This window comes from Alosa pseudoharengus, unplaced genomic scaffold (assembly GCF_046254945.1).
Source record: "Alosa pseudoharengus isolate Yale_2024_CS ecotype anadromous, Long Island Sound unplaced genomic scaffold, YU_APseudo_1.1 YU_APseudo_1.1_scf_6, whole genome shotgun sequence".
Lineage (NCBI taxonomy): Eukaryota > Metazoa > Chordata > Actinopteri > Clupeiformes > Clupeidae > Alosa > Alosa pseudoharengus.
This window is the reverse complement of record NW_027468848.1, coordinates 35,432,414-35,453,256: the sequence shown is the minus strand read 5'-3', so window position 1 is coordinate 35,453,256 and position 20,843 is coordinate 35,432,414. Positions and strand designations below refer to the sequence as shown.

The window sequence follows — 20,843 nt, the reverse complement described above, 5'->3', positions numbered from 1 at the left end:
TCTATTACCCAGATCACACTCACGTTAGCCAGTGCTACCTCCACCCCTAAACCTGGAGAGTGGATATGGTGGAAAGTTAGTTGGGGTAGGGGTGGGGGGTACTGGGCATTAAACTGAGGTAGCAACATGGATTTAGGATAGCACTGGGCACTCTTGGCATTCGCATGACATATGAGAAGTCCTACATACACACATACACACACACACACACACACACACACACACGCACACACACGCACACACACGCACACACACACACACACGCACACACACGCACACGCGCACACACGCACACACACGCACACGCGCACACACGCACACACACACACATGCGCGCACACACACACACGCACACACACACACACACACATAACTTCCACTCAACTCGTTTTCTCTCACATGACAAGCTCTTTATTTTTGACATGTTGGCAGGCTGGCTGGCTGGCTGCTTGGCAGGCTGGCAGCTGCATTGTCTTGCCCTGAGGGCCTGGAAGAGCGTGGCTGCATTGTTTGGCCACCATGGCCCTCCTGAGGGGCACATTCCGCATAACGTGCCACTAACGTGAGGCTTAACCCTCACCTCAACACACATACGTACAAACACACACACACACACACACACACACACACACACACACACACACAGACACATACCATATACACCCGAGCCAAACGTCTGCATTACAACAGGCTTAGCTCATCCAACCAATTGCCCTGTGACAGCCAAGCTCTGCCCATCTGTTGGTCTCCAGAGGGCCGCGTAGGTAAGGGGAGAATATGTCCAGTACAACAGGTTTGATACACGCTAGGTCAAGCACAAAGCAGTGGCCAACTCGCCAACTCAAGATGAGCGAGCACTCCGTACCCATTTCTTTGCATTTTCTTTTCACTATATTCTCACCTTCCCAAGTTTGACCGACCTGTTTCTGTCACCATAGAGACAAAGAGAGGTAACTTCACCAAAACCAAAAGCCCCATAAATGTTTTTAAAACGTTGTATGAATGTAGACAATACGGAAGTTCAATATGGAAACACAAAGGATTCATGCATTTGAACGCTGGTGAGTACTGTTCGATAGTAATGGACTGTCATGTGTGATGAATAGATTTATTTTAATTTTACATATCTTATCACTGCTGTCATCTACCATAGGCTGTGACGAACTTGCACAACAACCTCAGCAGCCAAATTAATCTGATACTGTATGCTCTGGCTCTATCCGCCAGACTTACCCTATCTGTTTACTCTAGTTTTCCAAATAATGTTTGTCAGTGTTTAAAAGAGTTTATTTGCAGAGCTAACAGTGATTGGAGCAGGCTCCTCCTCAGTGCATACATGGAGCCTTGGACAGGGAATCCAGAGACGAGAGAGACGGGGGGTGGGGGGCTCAAACTAAACTCCGCTCTGCCCGCAATAAAACATACGCAACACAAAACGACCCCTTCAATATCATCACTTTGAAAAAATGTTGGTATTATACAAGATTATTTACAAGCCTGCTAATTTTAAACTTGAACTGGTGGCGCCGAACGTCAACTCGAGCAGTCACTCAAAAACGGGAAGTCTTTTAACGTCGGCCGTGTGTAGCCTTTTAAATCTCGGGCGAAGGACAAATACTAATTTCGACTGCACAAGTGATCACTAATGAGCTCATCTTCCTCTATTTGTGCACATTAATGACAACCATCTCCTAATAAAACACAATGATCTTAAAAGGTTCGGGCAAACACGTCAAGAGGAGAGGAGACTCAGTTTGCATGTACCGAACTGAATCAATGTGAGATCAGGCAGTGCCAATAAACTCACGGGGGGTGAGAAAATAACATTAATGCAGAAATTCAAAAGAGAACTTCAAAGGGATTTCATTGATGTCACAGAATGTACGAGGTCGGTGGCGGGGTGTTCGCTGAGAGAGAGCGAGTATGTGTGTATGTGTGTGTTACCCATTCCTCAAAGGGTGCTACGGATGTTCTGGATGGGCCATACTCTTGAAGAACCAGAGAGGGCTATAAACAGAATATCTAATGGCAGAGGGGGAGCGAGCGAAAGAGAGAGAGAGAGAGACGGATAGAGAGAGCGGGAGGGAGGGAGGAGTGGTGGGCAAATGAAGGATGGCAGAAGTGATAGATGCCAACTCCTGCTCTCCACAGAGAAAGAGGGAGAGGATAGAAAGCAAATGAGTGAATGAGAGCAAGAAGGAGAGAGAGAGTGAGAGAGAGAGAGAGAGGCCTGGCAATGTTTCACACACTCAAAAAAACCCGATCCTAAAGGATTCCAGTCCTCAAATCATTTTCACATTCCGTCTACTGAGTGTTTAATTAATAAACTCCTAATATCTACTCCCATCAACTGCCATCTACCAAACAATAACATGACATAGGGAGCCCTGAGCTTAAGAGATTAGTTGCTCTCATGGACAGAAATCCAATCGGACTCATTTTGAAGCACATCCACTAGTCCTATGCTCCTCTTCCTGAGCGTAGGGCAAAAGGCAAAACAAGAGATGCACGTCTGAGGTTTGTACATACTGGGACCGTGTCTGTTCGTACTGCTCTTGTGAGAGCCACACATACTGTAGCTGGGCATGAGCACCGCTCACCCAACACAAATGTATGAGTTCACAGAAAACTGCTTTGAGCAAGTTGCTGCTTCTAGAAAGAGACCTTCTAATTTTTCGGTGCAGTGTGGATCTGTTTACCCTTGATGGGTTTGAAAACAAGATGACAAAAATCACTAATACTTCAAATTATATAAATAAAGCTACACGTGTTGTTTACACAGGCCTTAAATTAGAAAAGTCTCAGACTGACTTAGAACAGTGTAAAACGCAAACATATGCATACCCACTCAACCTATATACACAAATAGCACAGTTTCACCAAAATGAAAAAGAGGCACAATGTGGCCTCTGTGGAGAAGTAGCCACCGAGGCCCTCCCTTATCCTGCCCCCACTCACACACCTCTTCCCCCCAGCTCCACTGCACCACTGCTGGGGTGGAGAGGCAAAGACCTGGGCTTATTGCAAGTGTAGCTTAGCCTGGGGGAAATAAATAAATAATTTCTCTTACGCACGGAAGAGATCCTTTTATATACTAGGACAATGCCAGTGTTGACTTAAAGTCAGGTCTCCTAATTTTTGAAATACCAAAACGTGCAGCAGGGCAGACACACAAGGGGAGAGGTGTGTCGGGCCGGGGCGACTGACAAGTCCAGGCATCATGGCAGGGTGCATTCAGCCTCCGGGATCTCTCCGCCGATGAGTGACAGCTCAACAGGCAAGACTAAACAGTTTAGTATGCATTTCCACCAAGGTGCATTTATGTGCTTGTGAAAGGATCTGTTTGCTGTGCTTGGTGGGCCTCAAGCATGCACACACGCACACACACACGCGCACATGTGCACACACACACACACACACACACACACACACACATAATGCTCCAGTTTCTGGTAGTGAGTGGGGATTTAGGCCTGTACTACTGGACCTGTTGTTCACATTCAAGCTCTTTCAATAAGTCAACATGTTGACTGAAATGCGGTGAGGGATTGTTTAAACTATCGCCCCTCTGTCAAGTGCTTTTGCAGAGTTGACTGTGCCAAAGGGAAAAAAAGCCAACACAGTCCCCTGAAATAAACATGGAATCTTTAAATTGTAGCTGTACAGCACTTCTGCATAGACACACCGGCGACTGGTCGTGTTTTCCAGAGAAAGAGTTAGAGAGAGAGAATACGACTACATGGCTGTCAGATTATCCACAGGGATTTGGCGCAGATACGACTTCCAGACCTACTCTGGTTATCGGAAAAGCACCGCGTGCTACCGCAGATTGAAACATGGCAATGCTATAGTTAGCTTGGATGTGGCCGAATGGGGTTGCTGCCACAGGAACAGTCTAAAAAAACTAGGGCTTCCAAAGAGGGTTCCCAGGCCCACTGATGAAGTTTGGAAAATGAATCTGATACTAAAACATGGCCGACGAACAACTATAAAATTCTGCCATAAACACCCACAGACAACAATACGCTGAAAAGCAAATTCTGAGTTTGGAAAATGAATCTGATCCTAAGACATGACCGACGCAAAACCATAAAATTCTGCCATAAACACCCACAGACAACAATACACCACTAACTGAAAACATTAACATTTAATTACATTAAATTACCTGCAAAATGAAACCCTAAACCCACAAAAGACAATGTCCTTACAACAATTACAAAATCACACTGGAGTGAAATGCTGATGCATTCATTCCTTCAGTTTAGTGACAAGAAAAAAGGTTCTTCACAAAAGCCAAGATACGAGAGAGAGAGAGAGGGAGAGAGAGAGAGAGTTCCTCCTCAAGTCTCAGTGGATTACTGTGGAATTCAGCTGTGAGCAGGCTCTAAATCAATTATGGCAAATCTGTGTTGTTCGTCTCTTTTTCTCCTCTCCTTGTCCTCTTGTTTTATGGAATCTGGGCTGTGCGAGAGGAAGGGCCCATAAATGTCTTCCATAAGCTACTCATCCAGGGGCCTGCTCCTGGTGTGCTGCACCAGGTCCAACAATGCACACGTGAAATCACACTATCTAAATTAGACTTCTACAAAAGCACACGTGAAATCACACTACCTGAATTAGAATTCTTCAAAAAAAGAGAGCAATAATCAAAGATGTAAAAAAAAAAAAAAAAAGCATGACCACCAAGGATGCAGCGAAAAAAATAAATGATTATGTTAATATGTGCACTACATCAACCGCAGATCAATGTTTAGATTACGATCTGTCTCAGTGGTAGGAGGCTTCGTAAGTAGGCCTGAGAGTGTACAACACTCGGTGGGAAGAGAACGTAAACAAATCCACAGACAATTACAGAAAGCTTTGAGTTACATTTTAAACATTAGGGCTCGAGGCAGGGCTAAAATATGCACTCGCTCCCAGCAGCAACAAGCAAACAGACAGACTCCTCAAGAACAACTGCAGAGTCAGCTATACAAAACAGCTTACAAGGTTTTGCCACTCACAAAAGAACTTCCACAAAAAGTCTTCACTCCTTTCCAACTCATACAATCAAAAGCACAGCCTAAAACTAAGCTCAACCACTCGAGTTTTGGCCTGTGTGGTGGGAGAGAGAGACATTGGAAAGCTAGGATAGCTGTAGGATTTTTTCTTTTTTTTTTCGCAGCTCGGCCATGTTTACATTCCTTATTCCAATCTCACAGGTACGCCAAGCACTGCCTCCACACAAGCATATTCAATGCCTTTCCTTCTCCTCTCGCATAGGTTGGCATTTTGAGAAAAATATCAGTGTTGGTAAACACTGAATCCAAATGTTTTATTTATGCAACCTTGCTATTGTTCATCGAGGAGGACATGGTTTGTTATATTTTCCTGTCTCGTCTCTCCCGCTCAACACACACACACACACACACACACACACACACACACACACACACACACACACACACACACACACACACACACACACACACACACACACACACACACACACACACACACACACACACACACACACACACACACACACACACACACACACACACACACACACACACACACACACACACACACACACACACCACTCCAGTTGGCTTCAGCATGGGAGGAACTCAATAACAGTTTTGTCTGTATAACTAAGCCCATACTAGAGGTTTCACACATCAGTGAATTTATTCACAAACTCAGACCATCCAACAATCTGTTGAACCATATTCGACCTCTTTCATGCATATAGCAGGTCTTCATGAATAGACCACTGTAGGAGCTTAACTTAATGTTGTATAACTTATTCCAAATCCTCAAGAAAAAAAAAATCTCTGAATGAAAAATAGTCAGCACAAAACAGGACAGCAAAACCGACACTTGGTTTACACAAGTGCGAAGTGGCGGCATACTTCAGCTGCTTGTTTCAAAACACACTGTTCATTTCTTCTTTCAAAAAAAAAAGACAATTGGAATTCAGAGCAGGTCCTGCAAGTGCGCCTCATTTTGTTTTTCAAACTTTTGCGTGATGAATCTGACGGCTAGAGTCTCTCCACTGTCACAGTCACAGCTTAAGATGACTGAATGAATATTCAAAGTATGCCAGTCAGTCATTGTCTAACCACGCTTTCAACTGAGAAGAAGGCTGCTGATTGACAGAATAAGCTCATCTGCTTCACAGCCTCTTATCGGGCCTTGCCCTTTTGGTTAACATCCGCACCCACCACCACACTCTGAAGGGCTAAAGAGGACGGAATGTCTTCGACTTAAATCTCTCACTTTTCTCTATCTCTCTCTGTCTCTCTCACTCCCTTACTCTCTATCTCTCTCTGTCCCTCCCTCTCTTTCGCTCTCTGTTTTCTCCAACATAAATCAAAACAAAAGCAAAACTCTATGCCCCATCCTTGTTTTCGAGGGGTCATGCACTCTGGTGCACTCTGGGATTATGATAGGTTTCAAAACAATGTTGTTTCTTCTTCGGGTCTAGGATAATAAATAGGAGATAACTATCTCAGTGTTTGTTCTCACACACATATCAGTGTGGTGAAAGTTCAAAATCTGGATCTGATTTAAAAAGCTGCACATTATCATTATAAAACCACAGCGAAAATGCCTGCGCTCCTAAAATCTATATTCTGACTCCAACAAAGCCAAATACCTTCATTAGCACATTAAATTCTCATTGAATCTACAACATAGCACCAAAACTACTTTTATAGATGTTTGCAAACCAATAAATCTGTGAAATAATTGCATAACAATAATTGATATTGAATTAATTGAAACTCAAGGAAGAAAGGGGGAGTAAAGTGAATAAACACAAAAAACTAAAACCCAAAACTATAGACTGGGTGGATGAAGGATTGAGGAAGAGATAGCAAAAAGACACGCATGATGCCTGAAGATAACGTCAGCCAGTCAGCTCTGTGCAGATAACTCAGATAGGTTGAGGGGACAAAGGAGGATCTCTCCACTGGTATGCATCTAGTGTATGGAGAGCAGCCATTAAGCTAATGAGTGTCAATGGAGACCTCCAATGAAGCCATCAAGCGCCTGCTCAGAATGACAATGGCCCACTAACGCCTCTCTAATTGAATGGCGGAGAAAGGAAGGGAGAGTTGATTTGGGATGGCAGAAAAGAGACAGAAAAGCTGGAAAAAAATTGAAAGGGGGTGTGTGGAGGGTTGAGCTGCTTTTCAAAACGAATGCCTGGCTGGCTCCAATCAAATCACATAATGATTTTGGGGTGAGGAAGAGAATGGAAAGTTGGAAATAAACAATGGAATTACCATTTATTTAAGGCACATAGCAGACTATTCAGGGGGTCAAGACTTCACCGTTGAGTTTCTCTTTACCACAAATATTCAAGGCCTAAACATGCTGTAATACAAATACATGCCATTATGAAATCATGTAGGGATTGCCTTTTGTTCCATTAAAACCAAGGAGCAAGCTGACTCTCAGCAGGTGCAAATACAAAACTATGAGCTTGAAAACTACAGGCAACCTGCTGACCACTGGGGCTGAAACTGATCGTGGCACCTGGACATTGAACAACCCAAACTTTCACTGGGAAGGCAGGATAGAGCAATGTCTCTCCTTAACGTTTGACGTGACTTAGCCAACCAAATCAGGGAACACATAAACTAGGAACCAGCAATTGCAATGCATTCGATGAGATGGGGGAAAAACAATAATGCATAATTTGATAAGATCTCAAAAGACATGGTGGAATAATTTACCATGCCAATGACTGAAAGCCAAATAACAATAGAAGAGAAATTCCAAATAAGCTCCAAATAAGTTTCTTCTTTTGGTCCCAGGGAGGGACATTACACAAATATGGTGTAAGGAATGAACCCCAATAAGCATAATTAGTTTAGCTCTTAAAATGATCTATGCAAAATTTTAATTAAATTGAGAAACACCAAGACTATTGGAAATATATAGGTGTCTGTTTATCCACAGATATATGTGTATGCATGGAATCATTACTTTTAAAGGGTTTAAAGACAACTGCAAGAACACCAAGTAAAACGCTGATTTTATTGCTACATAGTGGGCATTCAAGGAAATTCAGCTACAATGTCTATAGCTACATCACTCATGTGTCAAAGAAGTCCTGTAAGGCTATGCCATCAAATCGACTACATGGAGCCACTCCTAAATGGCACAAATGCCGTCAGTCAAATAGTTAAGAAATATGTAGGCCTATCAGTAACCAAAATAAAAGCCTCTTTCAAAAATATTACTTTTAAGTTGACGTGACTTTTTAAAACGTCCGTCAGAGGTGAAGCTTAACTTTCAGGTTCATGATAACCTAACCAACACATTCCACATTAGATCCTTTTCAGAATAATGGCTGAATAATAGTCTAATTAATAAATTCTGTAGGCTATTAGTAACCGAAATAAAAAGCCTCTTTCAGAATTATTACTGTTACGTTGACGTGACTTTTTTTTTTTTTTTTACTTCCGTCAGAGAGGTTCACTGAAGCCAAACTTTCAGGTCCATAATACCCCACAATTCCAAATTGCTCCTTTCAGAGTAATTGCTGAATAACAAGGCATAGATCACTAAGAAACAATTTGAAATAGTGAAGAAAAACCTTTTTGTGGAAGGAAGATGAAAATAAGCGGACAAAGGATCTGTGTAGGCCTATTAACTTTTTGTTGATAGGCTACTTGAAGAACATGGCGGAACTCCTAACTACTCCTTTACATTTCTTTGCAGGGGGAATGTGTACGGGCCATGCAGCCTGTTTTTCAACCGTTGGTGTAGTGGATGTATACGAACAACTGAAATAACATTTAGCCTACTGTGTGTAGGTCGGTAAGCCGCGGTACACTACTCACCGTCCTCGCGCTGGGAGACAGGGCGCCGTTGGAAAGGTATGGATTGGTAAGGTCTGGGATCATGAGAAATGGGTAACCAGGATAAGGGGGACTCTTAAATAAGCCTCCATCTTGTCTTCTTAAAGCTTTGGGACGAAAGACAGGGATAGACAAGGGAAGGGAAACTTTAAGGATAACTGCATGGAAACTGGTGCAAAGTAAATATAAGTAGTAAGAACGATCGTTACCTTCACTAAAGTAATCTCTGGCTTTCTCGTAACTGTCTAGGTCTCTTCTTGGTTGGGGGCGCCTTTCTGCCTGCTGATAGTAGCAAATAAATAAATCCAACATCAGGAATGGACATGATTACTGTAACATCGTGAACTTGGCTACATGTAACATGAAAGTAACAGGTCAGCATTCGGCTGTCATATGCTACCACGCGTGGTCTCTTACCTCTGAATCCGAAGAACTGCTATTGTTTTCCGACTCGTTTACCAAAGAGGACTTAACGTCATCTAAATCTCTCTCGGCTGACACATTTTCGGATATTTTTTCCTCTTGTTCCCCTTCATCTTTGAAGGAGATCATCTCATCGTTGGCCCCCAGGTCATCCCCACCGCCTCCGTTGAGTTGTGGCATGTTTCTGGATTCGCTGTGTTCCTCTCACACAAAAAACTGAGTTGTATTTTAGATTAACACTGTGCTTCAACTTTGTTTCGAGCCAAGTGTTATGTTCCTCTCAGATTCTCTGAGCGGGGACTCGACCAAAACAGGCAGCACCAGTTCCCACGCTTTCAGAACTCCTCGCTGACATATGAAGAGAGCTCCGATTTTTCCATGACTAGAGTTTTCACAGACCCGACGTGAAAGCAGTCCAAATCCCGTCTGGTTAACTTGAAATGTACGATACAGATGTCGTATCCTGCTGTCATGCAAAAACTTTGCAGAAGTCTGCTCGGCACGTCCTCGCAATGTTATTTATTCTCCGTCTGCCCGAGCGTGGTGCCTCGGCACTCTTCCTGGGAAACAAGGAAAAGCAACTTGTGACGGTCCACGCGAACTTCGAGAACGAGATCAAGAACACCCTCTATTATCCACATGAGTGTACCGCTGCAGGCCTCTGGACGTCTGTTCACAAATGGATCCTCACCACAGAGTGAATGTGCATGGAATACGCACCCAAAGACCACAAAGTTGTCTGGACTCTCCACAAAAAAAATTAGCAGGAGTTGTAGCCTACTGCAATCGCACGCATCAAAATTCGTTTTCGAATGTTAAACGAACAAAGTACAGAATAAGTTCATACGAAACACTAACAACATATTGTATATAACTACTCCAAGTGTTGAAATTCGCGTGGTTCGGAGATAAGATATGTCTACCCGAGTGCGTTAACCGCCGGGGAATGCGCAGGCAGAAAAAGCCCGACTCGGTTGGCCGTTTAGAGAGGGAGAAGGCTTCACCAGTTTGTTGAGAATGCAGAGGAGAGGAGGGGTTTGCGCTGAAAAACGACACTCCATTCAGCAGACGGAGACGGAGGCTAAACTTAAAGAAACAGTCTGTCCCGATGTGATTCTTACTAAACTAATTATCGATTTGGGAGTTGTTCTGGAAAATGGTGTCGCGAGATTGAACTAGGCTACTTTAATGTTTCATGCAATTCCGTAACTCCAAGACAATACTACACATAATCCAAAATCCTACAATGTGTATTGGATCACATCTAATACGCCAACAAATACACCAACATGATTATGTTTTTCATTTTACAAAATAACTTACTCGTCTTATACGAATGTTGGTGGGGGAAACGTGTAGTAGCCCTATAATACGCATCAAAACAAAGCCCATTTACTGTCTTGCATCTCCATCAGCATTATTTCCTTCTTGAGTAAAATAGACTTGCCCAGACACAAAAAACACTCGATGTATTGTGCATTACCATAACAATAACAATAGGCCGATTTGATTTTCACAGGATCCTCATGTAATGCTATGTTTCCCTTACATGTTGTGTACAACATATTCATGTGACATGGATGGGACCTTGAATATTTGAGAACAGTCACCAGACAATTATGGTTAGGGGGCAAGTCATCATCCACTTTTTGCAGAGCATGTTTCACAGACAAATAGCAACACTACTGCAGCCTTCACTTTGTTGTGCTATCCTGTGTTATTGGAAACACAATGGTACAGTAATCGCTGATATTTTTTTTATTTTCTTTTTAGAATGACACTGGTAATGAATGGCTATGACTAAATTAAGTACATATAATATAAATAGGTCTACAATTCCCTTGTTTGAGAAGCCATCAAGTCTAAAACTCTGATGAAGAATGTGGTTACACAGCGGAGTATGTGGGTTTCTAAAAGTGTTTGCAGGCTGCTGTTGGGTTAGCGTATATTTTGTGACTGTGTATCCAGCATTGCAGTAGTCGTCTGAGGTGATGAGCGTCCCCTTTGGTGGGGCCCCACAAACTCCTTTCCTCTGTCTGTAAGAGTGTGATAACACCCCAAACAATGGGTTTAATTGCATACTCTGTGTTAATTGTATGTTACCACCCTGGAACTACTTAGGAGTCACACCGTCATGGTCGTGAGGCGGTTTAACTGGAGCCTTAGTTGGACTTGGTGATGAAATCACTTCTGAATGTGTGTGCGTGTGTGTGTGCGTGTGTGTGTGCACGATGTGTGTGTGTGTGTCCGTGCGTGCCTGTGCGTATGTGTGTGACTCTGTGGAGCTTTAGCTGAACTGGGTGACGAAATCCTTTCTCAATGAGGTGTGATCCCTGGCCCTCCCACTGAGACAAAGCCGGAGGGCCAAGGCTCGCTCTCTCTCACTCACACACACACACAGAAGCACACACACATACCACACACATATGCACACGCACACACAAACACACACAGAAGTATGCACACATAACACACACACACTTTAAGGGGGAAAGGTGGATCTTGGCTCTCTGGGAGGATAGATGATTTCAATGTCTCAAACCAACAGCTTGCCCAAAGTGCAACATTCACATTGGCAGTAGCCACCAGACTCTCTCTCACATCCAGGCATTTCAGAGTATTTTCCTGTCGACATGTGAATAAACTGAGTGTAGTATCCCACCATGAAAACAGATGGTCTCCCTATGAAGCATGACCTCTATTTTTATTAGAGAATATATTTCAGGGTGGCAATCCTCCTACCAGCAAGTTATTGCTATAAGTCAGGGCTTTGTCAAACCCTGTTCTCCTTCTCAATGCATAGAATCCATTCCCCCCCCCCCCCCCATTTTGGCAAAGTCACTCCTCTTCATTCCTTTAGTTTCTCTCTTTTCCCCCTCCCTCAACATTCCACTGGACCACCTGTTCTGCTGGCACCGTTATGAAGACACTCTTCTCCCCAAACCCTGTTTTATGAAGCCAGATCTGTACGAAGAGTACATGATTGCTTTCTGTAATTGTCACGGATTTCGCAGGATGAGGCACAGATGATCATGGATCAGGGAGCACTAACAACCCTCCCCCAACACACACACACACACACACATATATAGTATATACACACACACACACTGGAAAAATGATCATGGGAAATTATCTAAAAACAGAGTTAACAGATTCATACAGTTTTTACTCTAAAAAAACAGGTGCTGCATAGGATGTAAGTGGCAATCTGAATGGGACCAATGTACCAACAACAAGCTATACGAAATCCATCCTACTGTAAGGAAGAGACTATTTTTTTTTCTTTTCAATCCAGACACGATCAAATAGTCTATACCAGATGCCGTATAGGACATTCAAGATTCACTCATAGCTTTCTATTGAGTGGTGAAGATCCTCCATTATGCCAATTTTGCAAAAAGCCCCTGTCAGTGAGACATATTTTGATCTGTTGCCCTGCCTTGAAAACCAAAAGACAACAATTTTATCATCAAAATTCTATGTAAGAATATCTTTAGTAAGAATATCTTATTAGCATAGATTTTAAGAAACATATTTAAGTTTCTCTAACACACAATGCTCTGGCCATTAAATAGCCTTTAGTTGCAGAAATGGTCTTAAATTAAACAAACAAACTGCATAGGATGTGTGTGTATGTGTGAGAGAGAGATTGATTTTAAATTAGTGTTGGTCACCCTGGAGTAATGCTTTCACACACTCACCCACGTCAGATGAGACTGAGAGATTACTCTGTATGAGTTGCTGCTTTTAAGGGAGCCCTGGGTTTAGTATTTATGATGCGTGGGCCTTAGGATATATTTCTTTTTGAAAAACCCGAATCCTACTGAGGGTCTCCAATTTAAAAGGTAGTAAGACTGGCAGTTAATGTTTGGTGTTCATGTGGTTTTATGTTAGGATAAAAAAAAAGACCCACAACCTCCTGGAGGGATTTCGTAAATGTCCCTTTAATCAATTAAGTTATATGTTTGTACCAATGTTTTTTCTCTTCTTTTTGTTTGTCGTTTGTTTGTTGTAATCAGTGAACAATACTAACTGAGAACATGTAATGACAAAGGAAATTTATGTTAATGAAAAACTTCTACCCTCCCTCATCCTCTCCTCAATTTTTGCATCCAGCTATCTCTCACTCTTTCTGTCTCTCCTCTCCATCGCTCACACGCCCTGCATACACCACCAGGGCTCTTCTTTCCTGATGTAACCTGACAAGCTTTTTTTCTGTCCAAATAGAAAGAGAGGAGAAAAAACCTCATTGGCGTTGTCAACCGCATGTCAGCAGGCTACAGAGTGACTGACAGTCCAGCATAATCTCTAAGGACCTCATTAGAACCCACTCCCCCCAGTGTGTGTGTGTGTGTGAGTGAGGCAGGGTATATGAGTGTGAATGTTTTAAGAGATTTGTTGTGCTAATGTGTGCTTGTGTGTATTTGTGCTATATACACATTGCATTTCTTTCACATCTGCAAGTGTCATGTTCTTGAACAATAGGGTGCAGCCATAGATTTAGTTGCTGACAGGTGAGCTGCAGATGCATGGCTAGATGAGCCTTCAGGAATAGTGTTTGCTTTCACTGTTGCATATAGGATGCACTCCACAGGAGATCCCCTTCAAAAATGCTGAAATGTCACTCCCAAGAAAAAGCTCTCCCTAACCGTTCAGAAAAACTACTGTTCTGAAATATCTAATGCTGTTGCTGAGGATGATGGTGTGTGTTGGGGGTGGGGTGTGTGCGTTTGCAAATCCCAAGTGACATAATTAGATGGTTGTAGCCTTCCCAGTTCAACTTATGTATAATTTACAAAATCAAATGTTTGGTGATCCCTGAAGAACATTTTGAACATTCATAAAGGCTCAGCCGTCTAAATATATGAATCTTGCATGTCCCCACAGAGTACCGGTACAGGGTTGTCCCCTCCTCAAGAGTCACAGAACTCTGTCATGGGCAATTATTGAGTGGAAAAGAGGAGTGCCACTCTGACATGGCAAGCAGGTGATGATTTGGGATATGACTTCTCTTGCTTGAATCTTTGTGAGGGGATGATGGCTCTTTATGGGGCTTAGGTGTGAGTGCACAGGTTCAGAGTTGAGGGTGTGTATTTGGGGTACTTGCAGGAGAGGATTTGAGGTTTTCTTGACTGGGGGCATTTAAAATCAGATCACTGCCCTTTATCTGTGTTTATCGCTCTTTCTCTCTCTCTCTCTCTCTCATTGCCTTTACTTATGTCTCTTTTAGTATTCTCTTTTTCACTCCATCTTTGTCGTTCTCATTGTCAGTCTCATTCTCTCTCTATCACTCCCCCTCTCTTTCTCTCCCTCCCTCCCTGTGTCTTGCCCTATCTCTTTCATCTGTCTCTTGCTCTTCTCCATCTCTTGTTAGTGAAGAATTCATTTTCTTTAATGGAGAACTGATGAAGGGGTCAGGAGAGAGGTGCCGATCCACAATCCTATCCTGAGGGTACATTGACTGCTGGTCTGCAAATGTATGCCGGGGATGCTGTCCCAGCATCTGCCTGGCTTTGAAGTTGCTCTCTCAACTGCCTTCTGATACGTGACTTTGTGCCCATTTTTCTTTTTTCAAATCTGAAGTGTGTGTCTGTGTGCTTGTGTGTGTCTGTGTGCTTGTGTGTGTCTGTGTGCTTGTGTGTGTGTGTGTGTGTGTGTGTGTGTGTGTGTGTGTGTGTGTGTGTGTGTGTGTGTGCGCGTGTGAAATGGGGAGGCAGAGACACAGAGAGAATCGCACAGAGCGAATCTGCCCTGCTGCATCCTGCGCATTGGAGAATCCAAGGTCACTCTTTCATGTGGTGCCAAGCCCCGCTCGATCTAGGTTTCCCATCAAAGTGATGCTTAATTCAGCCTTAATGAAGGCCTCCTGTCACTGCTCAGCCCCCTCGGTTTTGTATGTGTCAGCGCTGCTCTTTTCTCTGCTTTGACCCAGAATGTACTAGTTAACACATGGGGATCTGCCATACCCACCTGCTGGAGGTAGGTGTGTGTGTGTGTGTGTGTGTGTGTGTGTGTGTGTGTGTGTGTCACTTAGGTAGTGAGGAGGACCGTGAAGTATCTCCATAAAAGAGACTTCGGTATATCATATCTGACTGACTGTTGGATGTTCAATCCAACTCAAATCTTTTTGAATGCATTCAAATATGCAGTGTGCACAGTGGTTAACAAACCGCTTTCCTCTTCCCTTTGACTAAATCCACATGCCACTAAATATATGACCTTTTTTTGTGGTTTTCTGCCGGGCTGGTACACAAGCGTTGTTTTGCACCTGCTTTTCTAGCCTATAAGTCTTTAAAGTACCCTCCCTGTCTCGACATAACCCCAGGCTGTGCACTGGGCGGGAGACTAGCACTGCTTGGTGTCAGCTATTTTATTGAATAACATCATATCCATTACACACAGCAGTAAAGCTTTTTTTGTTCTTCACAAACTAAAAAGATGCATGTGGTACTGTGTTTTTTTCTGGACAAGTGGGTTGAGCATATTAGATGGCAGCATTAACCACCCAGAGGGCGTAACTGTAAGACCAAGTGGTGGTAAGTTGGATGAATGAGAAGGGCTGTGTTTCACTACTTTATTTCCCTTTATTCCCTGTTCTTTCGCCACTCTACATTTAACCAAAGACTTACCATACTACTTTTCCTTAAGGTAGGCAGGCAGGTGTGTGTGTGTGTGTGTGTGTGTGTGAGAGAGAGCGTGTGCGTGCGTGCGTGCGTGTGTGTGTGTTTGTTTGTTTGTTTGTATGTTTGTATTCTTCAGCCGCTGATTTGTAAGCTTAGTACACACACTGACACAAAGCATATGATCACTCTGTATATAAACAGGGGAATGTAGTAGAATATTTTTCTCACAATATGAGAAACAACTTGTAATTACGGAATCAACACTGGTGAGAACCTCTGGAAAAAGAAATAGATTAAATGTAGATTAAATCCTATTTCCTATAGTGAGTTTCTGCAATATTCTCCATTTTTTTACTTTGCTTGTCACCTGAGTGTCAGAACAGTAGCCTCAAACCTTAAAAGCATGAACCTCTGGAAAATGTGTTATACACAAAATGGTAGACAAAAAAAGAAAAAGATCAAACAGGTATTGAACGAGAATCTTCCATTCTAGGACCTGCCCATTTGCTCACTAGCACTGGGGCTTTCAATTGCCATTTTTGCTTCACCTATTGTAGATGCTTTTAAGGAGCATTATTTTTGAAAACTTCAAAGCCTTCCGAAAGCACTCTCTTTGTGAGTGCGTAGTGTGTGTGTGCGGCCCCTTGAAAACACCCCTGTATTTTCCAAATGGACAGGAAGAGGGGTGCTTGCCACTATTGAGGTGATGTTAATGCAGTTGGGTAGGGCTGTACTCACAGAGACTCTCTGCACAGAGCCAAGAATATGTTCCTCTGTGTGCTGCTCATCAGCCGCGATCCATACTTGGTCTCTAAGGCAGTGTAATGAAGTTGCTGTGGCAAAGCCACTTAAGATGTAGCCTCTTCATGTCCCTGTCTGCTTCTTTGGAACATACATATATGACCAAGACACTTCAAAACATTTTTTTAACCAACTAACAGACTCTTTTTGAAGAAAGCTAAGCAATTCACAAAGTACTGGTCAGCTATGGTAGCCTGTTCATCTGGAAACGCAGGTGTCACCTTTACCTTTGAACCTTTAGTGTGCACATTATGGAGTTTTAACTAAGTTTAAAAACTTTGCTGTTATTAGATACTCCTTTTAAGCTAAATTTGGATCTCGGATCATGATACTTATCCTGCTTGTCAATCCAAATAAAGAATTAAATTGTGTGTGTGTGTGAGTGAGTATTTTTTCCTTTCCATCAATTAAAATTGTATATTTTCTTTGGCACAAAAGAGGTTTTGTGAAATAACGCTACATGCCCTACCCATAGCAGTAGAGCTGCATTTTTCATGACACACATCAACAGCTTTAGTGTTCATCAGATCTGTTTTGTTGTGGATATATTCACAGGGCAGGGCTGAGTTAATCTATTGTACTCTGCACTCTCAGTGCCTTTGACATAATAATACACTGTTCATGTTATAACTGGTCACTATCCAGTGCGATTGTTTCAGGTATTCTGTTCACGCTTAGGCTAATTTCGGTTTACATTCACCCATCATTGGAAGATACACACCTTAAAGGGAAATCTTTTTTATTTGATGACATTATTTCCTTGTATCCAACCAAAGGAAGTCAGTAGAAGGTAGCATTAGGAATGGTGCTACCTCTGAGAAATGTGTGTTCAAATTCTCCTTGATTTATTCAATGATTAAAATGGGCGTGGTGGAGCATCAGTAACGTTACCGACTGACAATGTTCACTTCCTGAACCTACCGTTGCAAGACCATGTTGCTCTGGGTAAAATGCATCTGTAACACTATTTGGATAGTTCGCCCACAGACTTAACAGATTATCTATTAATATTCAAGTTCTAATCCTCACTGTTGGGTTTCCCTTCAGACCAAAACACACAATAGATGAAATGCAGTGACGCTTGTGTGTTTTGAGTATATTGCTGGTTAGAGGGAAAAAAGAGCCAAACAAAAAAACAGTTATTTTATGACCAGTGCTGTCTTACTGTTTGTAGGGCACTAAGAGCAATACCTTCCTATCAATGTTGGTGTTGGAGAAATCACAATTGGGAGTCCCACCCAATTAGCCACTTTCATCCCCCCTCAGCAGCAACATCTGACTCCCAGTATTAAACACAAACACACACACCGCATTCTACAACATTTGAAGAGCTGACAAATTACATTTGAGGAGGGTGCTGATTTAATCTAACAGACTCAAATACTTGAAATGTTGAAACTTAACAGGGTGGAGAACTAATATCAGAGCCATCATAACAGCTAAATGCAGACGTGGTGATGAAATTAGCTCGGCCCTATGATCTCTGAAGTGAACATTTTTTCATTATTTTCAATCAAGGAGGCCCATTGTAAGATGGATGCTAAGGACAGGACAGTGCCAGTGGCAGGACAGGCACACTGATTGACTGGGGGAAACCAACACGGCCCAACGGTGTACGAGTTCCAGTGTGGGACTCCCCGTCCAGGCATGATATGCATGTTAGCATCTGTTTTAGACATATGGTCTCTCATATGTAGTGTCTAACATTAGGAGCGCCACAGTCATCTTACATGAGTCTTCACCTCCTCACCCTAACACACGCGCGCGCACACACACACACACACACACACACACACACACACACACACACACACACACACACACACACACACACACACACACACACACACACACACACACACACACACACACACACACACACACACACACACACACACACACACACACACACACACACACACACACACACACACACACACACACACACACACACACACACACACACACACACACACACACACACACACACACACACACACACACACACACACACACACACACACACACACACACACACACACAAACACAAACACACACACTCGCGCGCGCACACACACACACACTATCATCTTCTCTTGGTGCAGTGTAATGATCCAGTTAGGGACGTCTGTCTCATCTCATCACCCCTGACGCCTGTGTTTTCTCAGCTGAGCGAGAGAGGCTCACCGAGTTCTCAGAGAGTCCGGGGTCGTCCTGTAAGTCTGTCCACCCCCTCCACACACACACACACTGCCCCCAAAGCCAGCAGAAGGGCCCTCTGACCTTATTTAATACGTCCGCTGGAGTTTTTATGAGCCTGACGTGCATGGGATGCTTCTTGTTATGTATGGAGCGATGCGTCTGGCAGGCCGTGGCTATGCGGCGGTGGCAAAGGCCTGTGCATTGCTTGGAGACAGCTGGGTGTAACCTGAGCCGTTCGGTCACTTATCGGGCCGGCCGTTTTCCCATAGACACCGCGCCGAAGAGGGCACCGGAGGAAGAATCCCCCCTTTGTTTTGGTCCTCTGTGGGCCCTGTGCAAATCCAGCAATGCGTTGCTGATCGTTGCCTAGATAGGCCTCCGAAAAACAGTAGACTCGTCTTCGCCCGACACCGGGGCCCCCTTCTCCACCTCTCGTCACATCCGCTTCTCACCAGGGTAGAGGAGGGTGTGTGTGTGTGTGTGTGTGTGTGTGTGTGCGCGTGCGTGTGTGTGCTGGGAAGGGAACTTAAGAGTCTTCTTGCAGAGGAAAGAGGCTTTTGGTTGAGGCTGTGGAGAGTATGTTGGGGGCTGTGGGAGGTGGAATGTAGAGGCCGTATTGTTCAAGAGGAGGCCAACTGCACCTGCCCTGTATGTCAACAGAGTGTGGGGCAGACAGGCAGGCAGGATAAGACCTTCGATGCTTGTGCCTGCCTTTCATACCAGCCAGCCTATACAGCTGCCTCCTAAGTCCAACACTGACCACAGCAGACGAGGGGGGCATCTTCGTCGGTTTAGGGAGTGCAGGGGAGAGCACAATGCCTGCTTCCTTCAGTATGTGTGGCCCAAGGCTTATCTCCCAGCTCAAGGAGTGCTTTTGGCCTGTGTTCGACTGAGCCTCTTCAAGTTTCCCTTGTTGTTGTTATTGAGTTTTTTTTCCTTCCTTTTTCTTGTTCTCATCTCTCTCCCTCCTGTTTTGTGATGTTTTCAGGATGCTTTTGGACAGTCTGTTTTACGCATACAGACAGGAACCCCCTGGGGGTCGTTGTCAGGTCGCAGGGGGGTACTTACAGGGTCAGGGAGATGCAGCCCGTCCGTTTCCTCTGACTGGCCTTGGGAAAGTGCACCAGAACTCTCCCGCAAATTCCCACTCAGAAGCCTTTCTCTCTCTCTCTTTTCTCACTGTCTCTCTCTCTCTCCCACTCTCTCTCTTTCCCTCTCTCTCTCTGTCTCTCTCTCCACCTCACCTCCCACCTCCCTCTCCCTGAGTGTAAAGGGGGAGGGAAACAAGGACTTCGTCATAGTCACTGGCCTGTTGGAATGTGCATTTCTCCAGTGGATCAGTCCGTGCTCACTTATGCTTTACAGGAGACCCCCCCCCCACACACACACACACACATCCAAACCCCCCCAACCCTCAAACTTAACAGGCTCTCGCTGTAAAGAGCTACGTCTGGAAACCATCATTTTTATGTGTTGCGGTGTAAAAGTCAGGACCATAAAATTGCAACACAACCCCTTTTTCAGGCATTTGTGCTCGGCTCTGCTCAGTACCTGCATTGTGTCTGCAGCTGGGTGTGAGGCAGACGGGTGTTGTGAAAAACAGTCGGCCCAACTCGCCCGTGATTGCGGTGTCAGTTTTCTTTCCTCTCTCTTTCTTTCTCTCGCTCCTCTGGAGCATGCAAATAGGAACAAGGAAAAAATAACGTTCTGTATGGGCTCTCACATCAGACGATATCAGCCGAGTTATTTTTAACTGGCAAAGCAAAGTCTTTGTTTTAGAAATACATCCCGTGACTTTTTTTTCTGTTGGCAAGGACTCTCTCAGAGAGGTTGACTTTCATGTGTCACCCTTTATGGGTGGACAAGTTGTCAAACAAGTGATTGCATACAATCTGTACTCATGATGGTATGAAGTTCCCAATATAAGGGTATT

The 20,843-nt window shown here is 43.8% G+C and overlaps 1 protein-coding gene across 4 annotated transcripts in view; it reads right to left on the bottom strand.

Moving 5' to 3' along the window:
* Positions 1-10,266, bottom strand: part of LOC143105567 (transcription factor 7-like 1-B) — a 49,453-nt gene extending 39,187 nt beyond the window's left edge. For 2 of the 4 annotated variants that reach the window (XM_076269576.1, XM_076269577.1), the window contains exons 1-3: positions 9,276-10,266; positions 9,068-9,140; positions 8,841-8,965 (exon numbers count right to left, since the gene is read on the bottom strand). In XM_076269576.1, coding sequence (XP_076125691.1) covers positions 8,841-8,965; positions 9,068-9,140; positions 9,276-9,461 — 384 coding nt within the window. In that variant the 5' untranslated portion in view covers positions 9,462-10,266. The remainder of the gene's footprint in view (positions 1-8,840; positions 8,966-9,067; positions 9,141-9,275) is intronic. The other 2 variants (XM_076269578.1, XM_076269579.1) reach the window with 1 other exon arrangement.
* Positions 10,267-20,843: the final 10,577 nt, after the last annotated feature.